The 20,191-nt window shown below is 35.5% G+C and overlaps 1 protein-coding gene across 1 annotated transcript in view; it reads right to left on the reverse strand.

The window, feature by feature from the left end:
• The window catches only part of LOC137923613 (hemicentin-1-like), a 45,670-nt gene that overhangs the window by 6,368 nt on the left and 19,111 nt on the right, over positions 1 to 20,191 (reverse strand). Inside the window, exons 19-40 of the mRNA XM_068766831.1 lie at positions 19,512 to 19,726; positions 18,999 to 19,155; positions 18,597 to 18,721; positions 17,318 to 17,486; positions 16,041 to 16,135; positions 15,111 to 15,264; positions 13,807 to 13,928; positions 13,466 to 13,609; positions 11,856 to 11,990; positions 11,105 to 11,226; positions 10,136 to 10,375; positions 9,388 to 9,541; positions 8,819 to 8,936; positions 7,722 to 7,932; positions 6,845 to 7,064; positions 5,172 to 5,480; positions 4,449 to 4,630; positions 3,150 to 3,377; positions 2,370 to 2,526; positions 1,364 to 1,480; positions 995 to 1,089; positions 76 to 210 (exon numbers count right to left, since the gene is read on the reverse strand). Of these exons, the coding sequence (XP_068622932.1) occupies positions 76 to 210; positions 995 to 1,089; positions 1,364 to 1,480; positions 2,370 to 2,526; positions 3,150 to 3,377; positions 4,449 to 4,630; positions 5,172 to 5,480; positions 6,845 to 7,064; positions 7,722 to 7,932; positions 8,819 to 8,936; positions 9,388 to 9,541; positions 10,136 to 10,375; positions 11,105 to 11,226; positions 11,856 to 11,990; positions 13,466 to 13,609; positions 13,807 to 13,928; positions 15,111 to 15,264; positions 16,041 to 16,135; positions 17,318 to 17,486; positions 18,597 to 18,721; positions 18,999 to 19,155; positions 19,512 to 19,726 (3,604 nt within the window). The remainder of the gene's footprint in view (positions 1 to 75; positions 211 to 994; positions 1,090 to 1,363; positions 1,481 to 2,369; positions 2,527 to 3,149; positions 3,378 to 4,448; positions 4,631 to 5,171; positions 5,481 to 6,844; positions 7,065 to 7,721; positions 7,933 to 8,818; positions 8,937 to 9,387; positions 9,542 to 10,135; positions 10,376 to 11,104; positions 11,227 to 11,855; positions 11,991 to 13,465; positions 13,610 to 13,806; positions 13,929 to 15,110; positions 15,265 to 16,040; positions 16,136 to 17,317; positions 17,487 to 18,596; positions 18,722 to 18,998; positions 19,156 to 19,511; positions 19,727 to 20,191) is intronic.

Genomic DNA, 20,191 nt, shown 5'->3' on the forward strand with positions numbered 1-20,191 from the left:
AAGTATGCGAGTATGTATGTATGCATATATGCATGTATGTAAGTATGCAAGTATGAAAGTATTTGTCTGCTGTACCTGCACGTTGTCGCCGGCACAGAGAGTGCGTGTGCGAGAGCGCGCGCGACATCGGCGGCTGCGTGCTTGGGTGCCCGCACCGCAGGTCGCCGAGCACGCCCCCCATCGTGACCAGCTCGACCAGCCTTCCTCCTCCTAATCCACCAACTTTATATTTAATTTATTTAAGGAAACCAACCAAAAGCATTTACAAATTATTCCAACTAGATCTTTGTTTTTTTTTACGGATATATCATTATATGAGGTTTAAACAGGACTATACTATATTCAGACAGTCGATTTCCTGTTTCAATAACTATTGGACTTCATTGGCAAGCACTCAGTCGATCAACGACTCACGGAGACGGCATTGGTCGGGATTTCACTACGAGATCAAATCAAGAAAGAGGAAATCCGTAGATGAACGAAAGTAACCAACATAGCAAGTTTGAGTAAGCTACACAGCGCGCAGAACAGATGGCTGCTGGGGACTTGAGGTTCTGGATTGGAAGCCGCGGACCGGCAAGTGCTACGTAGGACATTCACCATAAGGTAGACAGACTACTTCGTAAAAAGGTCGTCGGAAGACGCTGGTTGCAGGCAGTTTCCAACCCGTCCTTTTCTCTCGGATGAAGTAACGATTTTATTTTCGCGATATATAGCTGTGATTTATTATTCGTCAATGATGGTCGACATAGCGAGACAGAGAAAGAGAGAGAGAGAGAGTAGATCGATTGTAGTCATAAAGCTCAAATTTTTTGACAGTACAGATCTGTCATTTTTTAAAAATTTTATTTAATATTTTGATATAAGAGCTGAGATGTCTGACATCATTTCATAATTTCCTTACCTTTTTTTTGACATAATAAAATAATATATTTTTCGTACAGAAACTTTTCTTTCAAAAAGATGTTAGAAAAAAAACTATGTTTTAATTTACCTCGCAAGACGGCATGTGACACTTTCTTTTATCAATGTTCGAACCTTTACAAGCGCTCTCGTCTAATATCAATTTATCGGAAGGTGAAGTGTTATCTGTAATAAAATTTTAGAGTTATATATATTAATATTATCAATACTCCCTTTTATAACCTATAACCAATCCTGAGTAATCAGCTGTCAAAATATAATTAAATCCGTTAAATCTTCTTTTTTTCAGCGAATAAAAAAGTGACAAATTTCTATATTCAAAATCCTGTGCTTGAATTCGGAACCATGCAGTTCTAATATAAAACCTATTACTATTTCGTGAGTCCGTATGGTTAAAGTTATTTACGTACCATTTTTCAATTAAAAAAAAAAACCTCACCGATTGTATTGTTGTTATCGTCGATGTAGTGACAAATTCTCGATCGTTTCTGATATCCCAAGCCGCATGTGACGTTGCAGAAACTCCATTGGGACCACGGGCTCCATTTTCCGGGCACTGGTAAACATTTTAATATATTCATTTATTTTAGGAAAACTGGTTATCTGTCAATATCGCGATCAATTAAGAAACTTTCACTAATATGATATAAAATAATTCGTCATCATCATAATTTCAGCTGTATGGCGTTCACTGCTCAACATATACCAGCCCTATAGATTTACAATATATTCCGTTGGAAGCGGCTTGAATCAAATTGTTCGACAATCTTGCCTTCTAGTATATTATAGATACTGATTTGTAACTCGAAAAATTGCTTGTCTGAAATGCAAGAGAGCGGGACACATCACTCATGTAACCGGCGGCCGTTATATCCAAAAGTTTCTCGTGAATAAAATCGGTAAAAAAACTTTTAAGTTAAACGGTTTTTTAAACGGTTTTATTTGATACCCATATTGTGGTGGTTGTGGAAAAATATGTACCTAGTCCGCCATATTGGAACGGCGTCCATCTTGAATTTTTAAATTTTGACTTAATCATCGTGTTTTACTAGTGTAGCCTTTTCATTTGATACCCATATTGAGGGGGTTAAGGAAAAATATGTAATCCGCCATTTTGTATCGGCGGCCATCTTAGATTTATAATGTTATTAATTTTATTATATTGTATTGTCATCTAAATTGTGTGTACCAAATTTCAGATCAATCTGACAACGGGAAGGTGCTTAAATTTCAATTTCTAATTTTGACCCAAACAAATTCCGTACGGGTCGAATAAATAAAACCGTTAAAAAAAGAAAGTCGTTATAATCTAAGTTGTGGAATGTCGCTGATTGCAGGCAACGAAAGATCGGTAATTGAGGCGATATTAAAGGCTTTATAAAATGAGTTTCTAAATAACTGACTAAGTATTCATTAGCTGAAATATAAATAAAGAAGAGAATAACCCTTAACAACGAGGTTATAGCGCTTGCTGGCAGTTCCTGCGCTGTTCTGTGCCACGCAGATATACTGGCCGGCGTCACGTGGCTCCGCCGTCCATACTGCTAGAACCCCGCCGCCCAGTACCCGCTGCGCCCGACCTTCGCCTAGCTGCTGGATGTCCTGGTCAAAGGATTCATAATTAGACCAATGATTAATCTCTCACTTTCCAGTCCATAGTCGTTAAGAGCCATTAAGAAAGCTATGGTCGGGGTCTTTCTACGAGTTCTAATTAGCGATAAGGAGATGATCCGTAGACGAACGAAAATAACTGGCAAGTTGAAATAGCTAAACATACTGCCGCTAGATGGTCGAATTCAACCCGCTTTATCAAAAATCTATGCAAAGAGACCTATATTCAGCTGTGGACATCCATGATAATTAGAGTGAGGGACTCCATAATAAAAAATCTTCACGTCGATGTTGTCTTGTCACCTAGATATATTTAAATATTTTTAGTCAAAAACAGACACTACTAGTTACATTATGACTTCTGTTATACTACAGAGGTACAATATCTACTAACCTAATGTTAATGTTTCAAATTATGATCAAATTATTCTAGTTGTATAATTATTGCTCTTTCAAACGATAGATTTTATTTATAGTTTGGAATTTTTAGTTGTTTAACTATTTTCGAATCTAATTACTTATTTAAACAGTTTCAGTAAAACATAACCTGAAAATTTTTATTAATAAATTTATTGTCGTAAAAAGCGTGTTCGCTAGAATTTTAAAAAAGATACCTTTAACCAACTAATCTTCGGCGGTGGATGACCGTTGACATCACATTTAAGTACAACGCTCCTTCTCAATGCGACCACATGGTTTTCGACGGTGTCGTTGCCCACATTGCCGACGATGGATGGTGGCTCTTCGATAATAACGTTAAAATTGGCCTCTGTAGTACCAACTTTGTTTGTCATTACACAGGTGTACACGCCGCTATCAGCTACGATAGACGCATTTATGGCCTGTCGTGATACATATATATTTTTACTTATTTTTTCCTTAATAGGCAAGCTACAAAAAAGAACTATTAACTGTTTATTTAAAAAGTATTTTGGGACCTAAAGGTTAAATAGCGAACATGAGCTGGTGGACGCGGCGTGGTGGGACAACATATTAAGTTCACGGGAAATTGCGGGATATGGGCAACATAAGACTGCTCATGGTGGCAATATTTAAGATAGGTATATGAGGCCTTGGAGTGGACATCTATCGACTGTCGTGATTGAATGAATAGAGGTATCTTTCAAATTCTGACATGTATTATTAAAAATACTTTTAGGGCACTTTATTATAAGTGCGTTTTGGTAAACATGGCAATAACAGCTTATTTTAAACTTTGTTGCTATTCAAAGCCGCTAAATAAATTTGACAGATATGTTGTTTTTAATTCAGTCATTACGATTTTAGAACTGGCCAGTTTGAAAGTAATATTAAAAAATTTGAAATTCGAAAACTAAAATGTTCCCAAAAATTTTCACATCCAATTCATCTAGATTCCCAAATTCTATATTTTTAAACTTTTTATGGGCTATTCCTCATCTAAGCCTTTCTAAAATTCTTACTTCCCTCTATGTAACATATATATATTTTATAATAAAGCGAAAGACAACACATGGCAAGTCCACATTCAAATTGTCCTCCTCAATAATCAAATTACCCACCTGTGGGGCGTAGGCCTAACGTTGGAAAACACTAGAATAGATAGTAAATCGTTTTATCGGCAATATATATGATTTAACAATAAGATGACAGATAATATTATAAAGCTCCTATTGGTCGTTTAAAAAAAAAACAAAACGTAAAAGAATTTTTTTTTGCTAAGCGTTACTACTCTGTAAATGACTTCGTAAAAGATTTTTGGAAGTAACATGTTCGACTTTGGGCTATTATTATTTTACTTAAAACATACGATCGAAATCACTCAAGCTGAAATACTTTTGCATGTTCTGTTCATGTCTGAGCTATTTATTATCCGACCATTTTATACTCATCTTAAATTAAATAAAGAATTTTCGAATTCGAACTCAACTTACCAATGTAACGTTATTTTCAGTTAAATGTATTCTTGGCATTTCATCACTGAGTTCTATGTAGGTTTGTTTAACCCATTTCACATACGGAAAAGGGCTGCCTTCTACCGGACAAGCAAGATTTAATTGTTTGCCGACTCTCACGCTAATATCCTTTGTGCTTTCCTTGGGCTGTGGTGGAGGTACTGCAAGTAAAAAAAAAATTCTTCATCTTTGATTAATGTTTTATTATTTAATTAACGTTATATATATATGCTATATATGTACGTTTGTTTATGTGTGTGTATTTGTATATATGTATGTTTTATACTCGTTAACTACCCGTTATTTTTTTAATACTTGCTTTTTTATCCAACAATGTTAAGAAAAGCGTGAGCGAACCGAGGTTGGATCCGGATCTCTACTTGGTTCGCCTGTGGTCCACATTCCGTACCAAGCTACATACATACAACATCAACATCAACACCACACAACTCTACTCGAGTAGAGCGGTTTACTACTTGCGATCATTGCAACTGGAATAAGCCTGTCCTTTTGTTTTATTTTAATTTCACGGCCCCTTCCGTTCCGTGAACTCATTTCCGACGAAGCTGTAAGAGCCCTCGGGCTAACAGCATCAGCACAAACCGAGAATAAGCAACAATATTAAGTACTTATAATAATTGCTCTTAAAAAAATTAAATACAAATGCACTAAGATTCATGTAAAAATTCATGTCAAACTCACCTAAAACGTCAACTAAGTATACTAGTCCAGTCTCTCCCACTTTATTCTTCGCAATGCAAGTGTAATTTCCAGATTGTTCCAGCACAGCTCTAGGAGACTGTAATATCTCACTATAATCAGTTGATACCATAGTTTCATCAAATAACTTGAGCGGCATGTCGTCCTTGGACCAATAAATATCCGGTACAGGGTTACCGTACGGATGGCAGTGCATGAAGAACGCTTGCCCCGAAATAACATCTACTTTAATCACATTTCCAGTAACCGCGTCGTCATCTTGAAACAGTGTTTGGAATATTTTTGGTGGCTCTGAAAATATACAGAAACAGCACGTTGTATTTAATGGAATCAGGCGTTACCTTGCGGAAGTCCATCCTAAGTAAGAAAAGGGCCAATATCCAGCTACTTCCGCACATGCAGTGGTAGTCGTGCAACAAATGCACCGCCCGCCAGCCCGCTGATAAATGCGTATGCGGCAAACAATGCGAATCACAACCGCCACCGCCAAATTACTCAACACGTGTTCCACCCCTCCACGGGGCATCTTCAGGAGTTATGTCACACCGATTAGTGCCAAACACAGAGTCTGTGTAAACAGAGACTCTTGGTCCTTTTCTTAAATAGTACGTTGGTTTAATTAAAATATACATTTATTACAGTAATAGAATCAGACGGTAATTTTCAAGTAGTAGAGAATTCTTATAAAAGCAATTGTTAATTAGAATCTATATCAAGGTTAAGCTATATATAGTTTGTCGTGATATATTATATTTTAAAAACGTATTTAAATAAGTTATTTTAAAATGTTATTAGTGTGGCTTTTGTTTTTCAGGACTTCATTTAATTATATATATTACCAATAAAGAAAGTGGTTAAGATTTTAAAAAAATTATACATTACGAGATAAAATACATTAGCACTTAATAATGTTTAGATAATTATATAAAAATAAATTAATTAAAAAAGTTATAACTTTCATTTAATTACAAAATAGTTTCTGTACAAAGTGCTCACTGCAAAGTATAAGTCTCTTTCAAAGATATCTATAGGAGATATACCAAAATGGCTACGTTTGACAGGCGGGTTGGCGATCGCAGTGCGGTATTATGGTACGCAGGGGACGATGAAACTTGTTTGTGAGCAGTGGAAATTCTATGTAATTAATGGACAAAGTGTGAATATAAAACTGTATCAGGAATTGAACCCGCGACCTACGATCGTTGGTCTCAGTTTTCTACCGCTGAGCTACTCGATTAGATTAGATAATAATTGGAAAATTGTTAAAACCCAGCTATCATATTACAGACACAACAATACAAATATGACAATAATAAGTGAATGAAATATATTTACGAGAAAACTTTCATAAAAAAGTAATAAGTGTATTGTAACCAAACTATTCTAAACTATGTATTTTTTTCAATTAATGGAACATACGTCTTCTTTTAGGCAAAAACAGAGGAAATGAGAAGTAAAAAGTGGACAGAAAGAGAGAATCTAATTATGATACGATCTTTGACGTCTCTGTTATGCTTGTTGGAATGCAGACCACTTCCTTAGGGTTTTTAGAAAATCTTTGGTGGAGGCCTTTTTGCAGTAGTGAACGTGCCACGGCTGAATGGTGATGATGATAATGTTCTAAATCAATTTTAACACAAATTTGTATAGCTTACCTAACACGTCCAATTTAATTTTCCTCTCATCAGCACCTCCTTCGTTGATAGCAACACAGCTGTACAGCCCGGCGTCAGAAGTTGCAACACTATTTATTATCAAATCCGCATAGCTAATATTGGCAGCATTGTTGCTTATAGTGTTGCCAGATCTCAACCATTGTATGCTTGGCATAGGTTTACCAGTTGCCTTACAAGCGATACGAATACTAGATCCAGTCTATGAAGAAATAAATTATTTTATAATAACATCAGATTTTTTGTAAGAATAGGACCAATATTTAGCCACTTTCGCGCATGCAGTGGTAGACGTGCAACAAAGTGCACCGCCCGCCAGCCCGCTGATAAATGAGTATGCGGCAAACAATGCTAATTACATAACTGCCATAGTTAAATCACTCAACACGTGTTTCACCCCTCCACGGGGCATCTTCAGGAGTTATGTTACACCGATTAGTGTCAAACACAGAGTCTGTAGTCTTTGTTGCACGACTACCACTGCATGTGCGGAAGTGGCTGAATATTGGTCCTTTTCTTACTTAGGATGGACTTCCGCAAGGTACCGCCTGATTCCATTAAATATCTGATTTTTATGTACAAATCTATCTCATAGTCGCTCAACTAGCTTTGGAGATGGCTAAGCTTGGAACTTCTCTACAAGATCATATCAGGATATCTAGTTGGAAATTAGGAGATCTAGGTATCTCTAAGCGATAGTAACTAAACAACGTAGCCCAGGGTATAGGCAAGTTAAAGTTGTAGTGGTAGTGGCAGACCATGTAGCATGCAGAATATAGCTAGCATAAACATAATAGATCTATACATTACCCTCTTTGAATAGAAACAAAAACAAATTCTTCACAATGTCATTACTAACCACAATCTCCAATTTATCTTCAACGTTCGTTCCAAGGGTACCATTAAAGGCGGTGATGTCTTGGATCTTCGCAGCCCCCACCACTGTCACGCGGTACACCAGAGTGGCAGTTCCAGCTTTACTGGTAGCGTCACATCGGAACACGCCTTCCGACTTAATTGTTACGTTTGTACTTATTAAAGTCTCTTCTTGAACTACCCACGATGTATTGCTATAGAAAAAAGAAGAATAATATTTTAATTACGCTGACCATCATCATGTCAGCCTATAGACATCAACTGTTAGGTATAGGCCTCCCCCAAAGATAGCTACGATGATCGTTCTAGCACTGCTCCCATCTAGTGACTACCCTCGACCTTGACTGTGTGGTCAGTCCACCTAATAGGAGATCTATTCAAGCCGCGTCTACCAGCTTGTGGTCCCCATTACGAAAGAATCTCTGATTCTTTCCTCCACAAAGGCTATTGGCTGTAGGAACGAAGAACCTCGCCTATTGCCAGTACAAACGAGCAAAACTTTGAGCTACATCGGTGACCTTGATCTATGCCAAGCTTTCTTCATCAAATACATGATGTAGCTGTTCATCATTGTCTGTCGACTTAACAACGTCAGCAAAGTTGAGTATGGAAGTAAACTTCCTAAGCGCCTACTCTAACTAAAACACTGGAACAGTTATGTAAATATCTTCACAAAGCAACCTTTCATTTCAGTTAGGATAGAAAACCTTTTTACTCCTAAAATACCAGAGGGTCCGTCTTTAACTCGTTCAGTTATTTAAAGAGTGTTGAGTGCATACGTACCTGGTTTTTCTATTACTAAAACACCACTAAATTGGATAGGTCGAGTTACATTCAATCAAGTTAACAATAAACATACAAGTCTTTGCGATAAATTATTAATATATTGCCAAATAATCTTTCAAAATATTTGGAATTATCATGATCAAGTAAGGGATAGTCCTGTTTACTTTTTGAGATGAAATAAATAAATATTGAGGGTAAATTGAAAAATGAAGAAATAAGATCAAACCATTTTATTAGTTTAAGGATTCAAAAGTTAAGTTTATTACTAAACAATCCAGTAAATAAAATACTCACTTAAAAGTCCATTTAATGTCAGGCTCGGGTGAACCTTGGGCAATGCATTCTAGAGTGGCATTGGTGCCTTCTTTAAGCTGGACATCCAGAACGTCGAACTCCGATATGAATGGTGGAACTGAAATTTCCAATATTGAATACATCAACATTCTAGTATACCCTTTATCATCATTATTTCAGCCATAGGATTTCCACTGTTGGACATGGGCCACCCTTATAGATTTTCAGTAAAACCTGTAGGAATTGACCAGCATTCAGCGTCTTCCAAGGAACGTAACAAGATTGTCTGTTACCTTATAGGCGCTTCTTCGCTACGCTTTTCAATGAGTTCCCGTTCATAAAATATTTCCTAACAACGGGAAGCAGCAGCATCTCACGATCATAATTGAAATAAAACCAGCACTCCCTAACTAATTGATGTCATATATCCTTTCAGATATTTGTTCAAAAGACAGGCTTCTTTCACTTCATATACCGCAGCAATTTACAATCACTTTACAGTTAGTTTAAGCTATCGGATATAATAGTTCAAAAGCGTATTAAAAATAATATTTGATTTCTTTATGTACCTAGCACGTCCAACGTGAAGTCCATAGCGACGGAGCCGTGGTCATTGGTCGCCACGCATCGGTACGTGCCGACATGACGCAACTGGACGCCAGAGATCTTAAGACGACTCTTGTCCTCGCCGAGTAGTAACTTAGAATTAAAATACCATTTTACCTGGAAATTAACAAGAGTTGGTTGCAATTAACATAATTTCTTTTTAATATATACCATCATTTTAAATTCGAGCAGTTGGCAGTATGGCGTATTTTACGTAAATATCATGGAATAATCTACTTCAGTTTGTAACTTTTTTTCTTGGGACCTCTGTCGCCAAACCAATCAGGCAATAATTCGAGCTACCCTGTGATCTTGGTTCTTCTCCGTATCTCCGCATTTGTGATTATATATCGCTTTGAAGCTCAGAGTCAACTGTAAGCGACCTTTCAGATTCATGTGTCCTCGCTGACAACACACTCTGGTCAAATATCTTCGTCTATAGACAATGCGGCATTTATTATTTATTTTACTTTTGTTGTCTTACTTTACGTTTTTATGGCCCTTTTTAAGGGCCAATCGTTCTCTCTATTTTATTGTTTGGACAGTGAAGTATTTAACTATTAATTACTTCATCATTCTTCACACGTCCTTCACTATATCTATCGCCCTATCCTCTTTCAAACTTTAAAATTTCTTACATTCTTTTTCTTTCACCCAAAGTTCTCTTACTTACTGTATATTTAGATATTTACAGAATAAAAATAAACTAACTTTAGCCACTGGCTTGGCATCAACGTCGCAGTCCAAGTGAACGTCGGTTCCGCGGAGGGCGTTGAGCTGGCGTGTTTGCCGGTGCTGGCGGTGACGGTGGTGGGGCGGCCAGTGAACACGAACCGCGACAGCCTGGTGTGCGGCACCAGCACGGTTGCTCACCACACAAGCATATGTAGCAGCATGTTCTCGTGACACCGGCAATAGACGTAAGCTGTCGTTTGATATCAGAACTGCTTCCTGATAATAACAAATGCATCCAATTCTTTTTTAATTCGTTGTTTAGAAAAGCATACAAGGAAAATGTGTGAAAAACACATGTCATCGTAGCAATCTTAGGGGGAGACCTGTATCTTTCAGTGGGCATTATCCGCTGATATAATAATGGAGTTTATTATCCATTCAATAAGTGTAAAATAAAATTAAAATTTTAAAATCTATTAGTAAAGTATGGAATTTTTTTATTCTTTTCTCGTTCCCTAATCATTTTTGCGAAAGCGACTTCGATTTCTCTAAGTTTTTCAATATATTTTTTTTATTTTCTTTTCTCCTTCCGTCCCTCACAATTATCAAGCATTCTGTCTTCTTCCTTCCTTCACTTTATCTTTTATTCTTATTGTTTTTATTTACATACCTTCTATCCATCGCCTTCCATCCTTCACTAGATTTTTTACAGTGTTACATTTTTTTTATATCCTTCCTTAATTTTTTAGAATTTTCATTCGTTTCTTCTTTAAGAGCATCTATTTACAATTCTAATTTTTGAATATGTCTTCTTCCTATACCAAAATTATTTCTATATACTTGTTTTTTTATTTGACCGAGCTTAATTTATATTTATTTTATTACCTCTTTTTTTAAAAAAATATTTTTTATTTAATTTTCTCGTAATGGACTTGTATTAAGACATTCGTGGCAGTTAGTATTAATAACTCGCAAACTAAATTTTTATCGAGCAAGTCATCGAACCTTGTACCATTTGACTGTGTCCGCAGGCCCGACTCGCAAGGGACAGTCGACGGTGGCGTTGCTCCCCTCCACGACTGTAACCACTGTTTGGGATTCCTCCGACTGCATCGTTCTGGGTACGGCTGTAATGTTCATTTATTTATTTACATCATTATGCAAATAGGGTTATTTATAGTGATCAATTGTCGTGTTTGTGAACACGGTTTCCCCTTGCAGTGGCGGTATTCCAAGTATGTCATGTGTGTCGGCATTCAAGAAGGCGAGTCTCATATTAAACAATACGATTGTTCTCTCTTCGCTCAAAGTGTATTGACGGGTTAACAATACCAAGTTACATTTTTATACCTAAAGATAGTTTATGTAACAACTATCTAATTTTGTGACGTAATGCACAGTGTGACAACTACAAGCGCGTAAAAATGTGGGTACGCTCCCATTAGGTAGACATACAAAATAGTTGAAGTCGTTAGGTCTGGGTATTTTAAGACCATTCATTGTGGCAACCTTTGGAGAAGGCCTATCCCTTGCAGTGGTCGTCTATCTGACATGTCTGTGATGATATATATACGCACATGAAAACATTACTTAATTGTTCCGAACGGAATGTTATTCGTGTAAATGTGTGTATGCATGTTACGTTTTGTTTCGTGTATGGGTGCAAGAAAAAATTCAACATTGGTCCACTGGGTACAATATTTTTAATGTTTAATGCCTGCAGGAAACCTTGTAAATACAACGAAAAATCACTTACAATATATCTCAACGGTGGCAGTTTTATTTGCGATGCCGGCGGTGTTTTTAGCGATACACATGTACTCCCCCGCGAGCTCCTCCGACGGTGATTTGATTGTCAACGTACCATCCACGTCGACATCATATCGGGAATCTGAAAACATTCATAAGTTATAAAGTACTATTTAAAATAATAAACAAATAGTTCGTACAGCTCGTGAGTAACACATAAAAAACAACATGAAATAATTAAGTTATTAATAAATATTTAGTAGCAAGGGAGCAATAGAAAGGGAATCAGAAAAGAGGAGATCCACAGAAAAATCAAGCTGATTGAAGAAGTGTGAAATGGCAGAACGCTGAGCACATCGCTCTTGCAACCGACTCCGTAGATATACGACACAGACAAATCGCGGAACGACGGAAGTTGCAGGTTGCATAAGACTGGCAAACCTTGCACAAGCTGGAAGGCCTAGGCCAGAGTTCCCCAAACTTTTTTGTGTCGTAGACCCCTTGCCATTTTTGTCCGTGTTGGGTAGACCCCCTACTTACCTGATATTGATTTCCTGTAAATTTCTAAATGTAGTGAACTTTAGTGTTAAAACTTAAAGTAAAAACATATGTTATTTTATACATTTATTAATTGAATTTAAATTAAAACTACTCAAATAAAATTTTGTAGCTGTTTTGTAAAATATACGCAACATTAAATAAACGTAAAATTAACTATAAATAAAATAACGTAAGTATTATAAATAACATATTTTTTTTACTTCATAGGTACTTTTATAAATAATGTAAATGTTTTGATATTATAAGATAGTATGATTTAATTAAATAGGTACTATCAGTGTATGTGTTGAGATCCACTATTGTGGACCCCCATTTTCAATTCATGGACCCCCAAATTTTTTTTGCTGACGTAGACCCCTCGCTGGTTGTCATAGGCCCCTAGGGGTCGATATAGACCACTTTGGGAATCACTGGCCTAGGCCTTACAGTAGGCATCTATCTAATATGATGATGATGATGACGAAAAATCAATAAATAAAGTGATCAATCTGAAATACACACTTTTTTCTTTAGGATTCGTGACAATAACTTTTCAGCGCAGCTAATAATAATAAATATAACTGATTACTTCTTATAAAAGAAAACATAAAAAACATGATAAAATGGTTAACAACAAACGATATCACGTTAAACTAAAAAGTATGCATATTTAAATAACAAATATTTTAAGAATATGGAATAATCTAATATATAAAATTTCCATGTCACAATGTTAGTTACCGTACTCCTCCGTAACGGCTTGACCGATTTTTACCAAATTTTACATGCGTATTCAGTAGGTCTGAGAATCGGCTACTATCTATTTTCCATACCCCTAAGTGATAAGGGTGGTCCACCTCTAAATTTTTTGTTTAATTTTTTATACAATTTTTTTATGATACAGCATACAAAAATACATACAATCCTAAATTTTCACACCTCTACGATTAACCCTTATTTTTAATTTGTTAATTAAAAACTTTTTTTTTTTGCGAAGCAACGATTGGGGGATCAGCTAGTTTCTTTATAAATATACCCAGAGAATAAACCTATATTTGTATTTATGTAATAATATACCTTTATCCAAGTAATAATCATCTTTAACCCACACAACATAAGGCGTAGGTTTGCCTGTAGCCTTGCAGGCGATAGCTAAAGCGGTGTCCAGTACTGTCGCCACATAAGGACCGGTGTAATTATCAGGGATTATTGTCGGGGGCTCTGAAAGAAAAAAACATTAATTAATAACAAACAAAAATCTTTATCTTTCCATATTTTAATAGAGACAAAAGGAGGCAACTTTCTTTTTGTTGAATTTTATTTATCCGATATTATTTGTCCTTACTTGGAAACAACGAACAGAACCACTATCTGAAGAAGTATACACGTGACAAAATCATACATTAGAATAAACTCACCGTGTATGCTAAGCCAGATGTCCTTGCTTGCCAGCCCCGCTAGATTCTCCGCAACACATTCGTATCGGCCCTCTTGTTCCCTCTGCGCTCTCGTCAAGTTCAAGCTACCCACATCGTTGAAACTGCAATAACAGGAACACATATATATTATAGGGTTCAAGAGCTTATGCGTGGTCAATCTTTGCATAATCACACCATAGAAACTGATTACTCTCAAATCGGAAAATTGAATGCGCTTCGAACGAAAGCCAAAGTCTATTCATCCCGTAGGATCATGCGCTTGTTGATCTTCGAAAACAACACACGAGCCGAAGCTAGCAATCCATACTAATATACAGGGTTATTTATACAAAATAGGCGTGAAATCTTTAAATGGGTTCAGTTAGTAAAATACGAGACGTTTGTTTAGATGGAGCTGTAAAGATAAAACTAAAATTCAATATGTACGCATAAAAGTTAATAAGTATTTCACGTGATTACACCACAACCTCTAAAACGAATTTACCACTATAAATCATCTTTATTTTTAATAATTTTCTAATACTTTAAAAAATGACATTATAAAATTATCCAGAACACTTGAAAAATACAGGAAATATAATAACTATAGAAACTTTTCTAATTTGACAGTTCGACTTGAACTTTACGCGTTTGACAGTTCGCTTTGAAGTTCGCGCCTTTAACAATTTACACGCAGAAAATTTATTTCGACGTTTAATTTAATTTACATTCAATCAATAAATAGTGTGATCCACTCAAATATGTTAACACTAGTGTTAACTAGTTATTTTTACTATTGTTACAAAGCCCAAGTTACAGAACCCTCTAAACAATAAACACGGAAGCTATTAGGGGTAAACGCCAAATAAACAAAAGTGCCGTAAACACACGTGACCTTGAAATTATTTATAGATTTTCTGACAGTTCTCAGAAATTCTAACCGAGTACTATCGCGAACTTACTAGAACCTTCTCCGTAGTATAAATAGGTGTACTCCCCATGTCGACAGTTCAGTGTTGTTTTTCTCGATAGAATATTAAAATTACGATAAGCGATAAAAAAGTGACTATTTGGTAAGTTATTTGGACAATGATTTCTTGTGCGATTTGGAAGCTAAGTTTAGACCAAGCAAAAGTATACTTTGTGTTAAAGTAGGGTGACCATCAGATTTGTGAATAAAGGACTCTTGAACCAGTGGTGTTGCATTCCGAGTCAGAACCCACAGTATGTAGCACTATTAAAGTATTTCAAAAATAAATACACAGTTAGTCAAAAATCCAAATTTCGTCCAAACTAAACAATACCTTAAGTATGTCGTATTCTTCTTCAGGAGTTCTCCATTAAATTGCCACGAAATAATTGGAACTGGAAATCCAATTGCGTCGCATTGCAACGTAACATTAGATCCTATTACAACGCTCCTTTTTTCCACTGGCGGAGGTTCTATAGACGGTGCCACTGTGAAATAAGTATTGTACGTGTAAGTGTAATTGAGCTATGCAGTTATATTATAAATAAAAGTTATCACTCATTTACAAGGGATTACTTATAAGAATATATATAATAATGTTTTGTTTGTCCGCAAAAACATTCAAATTTTCGTTTCGCGTTTCTTATGAATTGAAAAACCGGTAGAAAGTGAATTGTATCCTATTTTCCGACTTGAGGTCTTACGCTGCGCTTGCTGTTGGGTAGTCTCTACTACAGAAGCTTAAGGCTCCAGCGGCAATCTGTTCTGCGCGCCATGTGGCTTAACCACTGGCTATATAATTTATTTTTGTTTGTGTAGAAACTACAATATTTATATTTTTTTTGTATCAGTCAACTTCCCCTAATTAAATTCGAAGTATGAATAAAATGTATAAATTATCCGTCGTAAATGTAGAAATTATCCGTCCGTCTAAGAGCTGTAACAATTACTTCAATTGTAATTAATTGTTGCGCTAAAAATGACTAATTTAAGAAGTACTTTCCAACGAACAGTTATTTACAAATAATTTCATTGGTTACGGGCAGTCTTGAAGAAAAGGAATAATAGATTACCCCCTTTTTCTAAAGCACCAATGTCACATTTGTATTTAAATATAAACTACATATTCATACTTCGTCCGTATGTAAAAAAATGTTCACAATAAAGAGATGCTCTATATTGTTAGCATATTAGTAAAAAAAAAACATTAATGGGTTAATGAAAAAAAAAAAAACTTTGTGGAAACAGTTTTAAGATGTCTCACCCCAAACGAATAAAGTGTAGTTTAACTCAACATGCCCGTGAATATTTGACGCGATACACGAATACTCGCCGAAGTCTGTTAGGTTAGCAACGAATCTGGAAAATATTTAAAAACACTCACTTACCACATATAGGAACAGCGTCTTCCTAATAAGTAACTAGATAGTAAGACATATTTCCAAACTTTTAGCTTGTATACAATGAAATAAAAAGAATCTTTTATTTAATTTACTTTATTTTATATACTAACGCAAGGAGGGTGGTCACCGTGAAATCGAACGAATATGCCTTTTAAATGCCTCTGGAATCTTCTAAAATCTATCATCGACGAAGTTAATAGAGAATTTAGGGTCTCAATACATAGATTTATATTTAATCATTTTCCAATACTTATCTGCGAAACTCTTCGGTGGACTATTGGAAACTATTCTCAATCTAGTTGAAAAACAAATACAGCCGTCATCTTAATGACTTCCAATTTTGAGTTCATTTTTGTAATTCTATATTAACATAAAAAAATTATATCATTTTTGGTAACCCTACTTATTTTGAGCACTGATAATATAATAATAATGGTGTCTGGTAGCAGATTTATGTTTAAACTTAAGTAAGAACTTTAATATTTAACACATAGTTTTAATTAAAGCATGGTACGATAAAATAGAAATGCGGATTTCATTTTTGAAAGTTTATGTTATCTAAATGTCTTCTATCGGATTGCACATACTGTTCAAAAGAGACCCTTGTGTTCTACGCCACACGCTTCACTAAACTTGATTTAATTGTGCTGATTTCTTGATGAAAAATTTTCTTTAAATTCACTGGAATTTGGGGATTGTTGTAATAAACTCTCTGTTTGAGGTAGTTCCCATAAAAAATCCATTACAGTTAAGCTGGGTGACTAAAGTGATAAATTTTTGGGAAAAAGCTTCCCGAGGCAAATTGAATTTACACTCGGTCCGTCACATATCCGTCGAATACCTGAGTGTAAACAAAATAGTCGACGAACAGTCACATGAGAATCATTCCCCTTAAAAAATCGACAAAAAGCGCTCGATTCACTTAACCACTGCACCACCCTGACTTAAACTTCTTAGGCCCTCCTATGTAACGTACATAATTTTTATAATAAAGAGAAAGGGTTACACTCGTGTTGGATTGTGTTTAATAATCAAATTATCCCCTTTTGGGGCATGGGCCCCAAGTTGGGAAACACTAATCGGCTTGACTAAGCCCCCACCTTGGTGAATTGACGATTTATGAAGATGATAATCCTACCTTAGCCCGTTCTCGTCCATGTACTTCCGACCTTCAGTCACGTTTGCACCATTCTGCAACCACGTGACACGAGGTGATGGTGTGCCCTGGGCTGCGCATGGGAGCTCCACAAGTTGTCCTTCCAGCACTTCCAGAGGCTCTGACATAGCCGGCGATATTACAGGCGCCACTGGGAATATCAATTACTTTTTACTTCCCACACTGTCATAGACAAAAACTCCTATTAAGCTTCCAACGACTTTGTATATCTTTTATACTAGAGGGTGGGCCATTAAGTTTGTTATAAGAATTTACAAATCACCATTTTTGGAATCGCAATTTTTTAAAAGAAGCCATAAACAACGCACTGTACTCAGTGCTGAAACGTTCCCTTATAAGTAAAGTTTCATAATTCAAGCTACTTATCTCCACTATCTGAACTCGCAACCGAGCTTTGACATTTTGAAATTGTCACGTCTTTTTGACCCACCTTATACAATACGAGATAAGTTTACATTGATCCTACTAGAGCTTTTGTAATACGAAATGCTGTAAAAAATTGCAAATACTTTCATCTTTAAAAAAAATAACTTATGTGGACTCTCGAACCAGGTTAATTTATTTTACTTTAATTTATTTATGAGATTTTACAGTACAGTAGTGTAATTTTTTTATATGTGCACCCTAAACTGCCCTCTCTTTCACGCCTTTCATTATCCAAAGATTTTCTGGTAGAGATTACCACGATCTATAAGACCGCCTCCTGTAACTTCATATAAATTGTTTCTTCTTTTAGTTATTATCTATTTTATTTTTTTAGATTTCCTTTTTGATGTTTTTTATAAAGTTTTGGTAAGATATTGTGAACTATGGAAGGCGAGGACGAAAATAAAAAATTCATGTGAAAAAATTGTTAAGAAATAAAAAACCCTGTTCCCAACAAAATAGGGGTGCAAGGAGAGGTCTCAATAGCGGAGGCCTCATAAAAAAAATAAAGTTTTGGTATACAAGAAAGTGTAAATACATAAATATAGCTAAACTAGCACATTACAATAAAAAAATTAGACATTTCTGAGTGATCACTTTAAGTAGGAAAATTTGAAATAAGTGTTTGCTATTTCCTATAAGAAATTACGCCTTATACTCGTGTATAAGGCATAATATTTTTTAATATTCCTTTTGTAGGGAAAGTTTAATCTGATAAAGGATCGATGATATTTTTGTACACAATTTGTAAGCAACAACTACGTGACGTCACTCAAAATTCGACTCACAAAAATTTTAAACATTAAATACTTACTGTAAACATTCACAGTGTAAGTTCGGCTAGCGAAGCCTAGGCCGCTGGAAGCGTTGCAACTGTAGGTGCCCGAGTGGAACACTGTTGCGTTCTCTATGGCCAATCGATTCTCGTCTTTAACATATCTAAAATTTATAATCGATATTAATAAATTTGTACGTAAACAACTAAGAAACGAGAGTGCTGTTGTAGCATTACAGTAATTTTTTAGTTATTTTTTTTTAATTCTCAGATTGTAATTAGCCAAATGTTTGTAAAAATGTAAGTTAACAGTAAAATTTGGTTTTACGATCCTATTTTACAAATACTCTATTAAATGAAATATCTCTCTATCTCTCTCTATTAAATATCTCTATTAAATGAAAAGTGTTCTCAAGGGCAAAAAGGACCTTGTAAACTTACAGATTTTTAGAATACGCAACTGGTCTCCCGTCTTTCGTCCAAACAACGATAGGCGGCGGATTACCCACGGCGCTGCAGTTCAAAACCACCTTCTCATCAGCTGCCACCACTACTTGACTTCGTTCTGATGCATCAAGTAGTTTAAGTTCTGGTGGATCTGAAACATTTCTTTGACTTTCAAGTCCAAATTGATTTTATATCAATATTTTTAATACATGTAATAAATTTGTTAACGAAAAAATAGTCTCAATAAAAATTAGAATGAAGCTAAATGAAAGAAAGTGGGCAGTAAGTATTTTTCATAGGGTAATATTGATAAGCGAAGCGTCACAAGGTGAACAGATGGCCTTGTGAAAGTCATCGGAGAACGCTTCCGTTTTTCTACCGATCCATAAAAAAATTATGGGAGATTCCTTAGTCTAGCAGTGTACATCTTACGGCTGAAATAATGATGATGAACTCTAGTGATAGTACATGTGACGATGATGAATCTACTACAAGAATATCACTTACATTGTACAATTAACTGAGTCTCGTAAAAGTCACTGCCAATGATATTTTCGGCGGTACATCGATACAATCCTTCGTGACCTAGTGTCGCGTTTGGAATGTTTACTTCGTATCCATCATCGCTAACCACAATATTATGTTCAAGGCCTTGGAACTCGGTTGCTTTTCCATTCCGGTATTGCCATGTAATTTTTGGGTCAGGGTTGCCTTTAATTAATCTGAAAAAAGTTCAATAGCTTAACTTACCAGCTCCAGTACTAAAGTTATTAAATGACATGCAGGCAAAATCTATTACATACGTGATAATTTTCTATTCTGTATCTTATCTAAATATTATAAGAAAAGAGGATATTAGACTTGTTTATATTACTAATGAAGACTCAATTAATACTTACGTATGAAAACGTAATGAAGCCTTAGTTAATTATGCATAAAAATGAAACTCTCACTCACATGTTCAATCATTTTCATACAACACTAAATATCTATTACAATCGTTAGCGATTTTTAAATCTATTTATTTGAAATTCTCTTTATCTTACTGGCTGTCTAAACAGGCACGGTACAATAAGAAGTTACTGTACTGTCGCATTCCAATAGAAAAAAAAATTTAAAACCAACTGTCAAATGCACAAATATTGATTAGTCTATGCGCTATTTCTTGTTTTTTTTTTCTTCAAATT

The sequence above is a fragment of the Battus philenor genome, unplaced genomic scaffold (genome assembly GCF_028537555.1).
Source record: "Battus philenor isolate CCGP_79_NKW_IND1 unplaced genomic scaffold, ilBatPhil1.0.hap1 SCAF_22, whole genome shotgun sequence".
NCBI classification, from domain to species: domain Eukaryota; kingdom Metazoa; phylum Arthropoda; class Insecta; order Lepidoptera; family Papilionidae; genus Battus; species Battus philenor.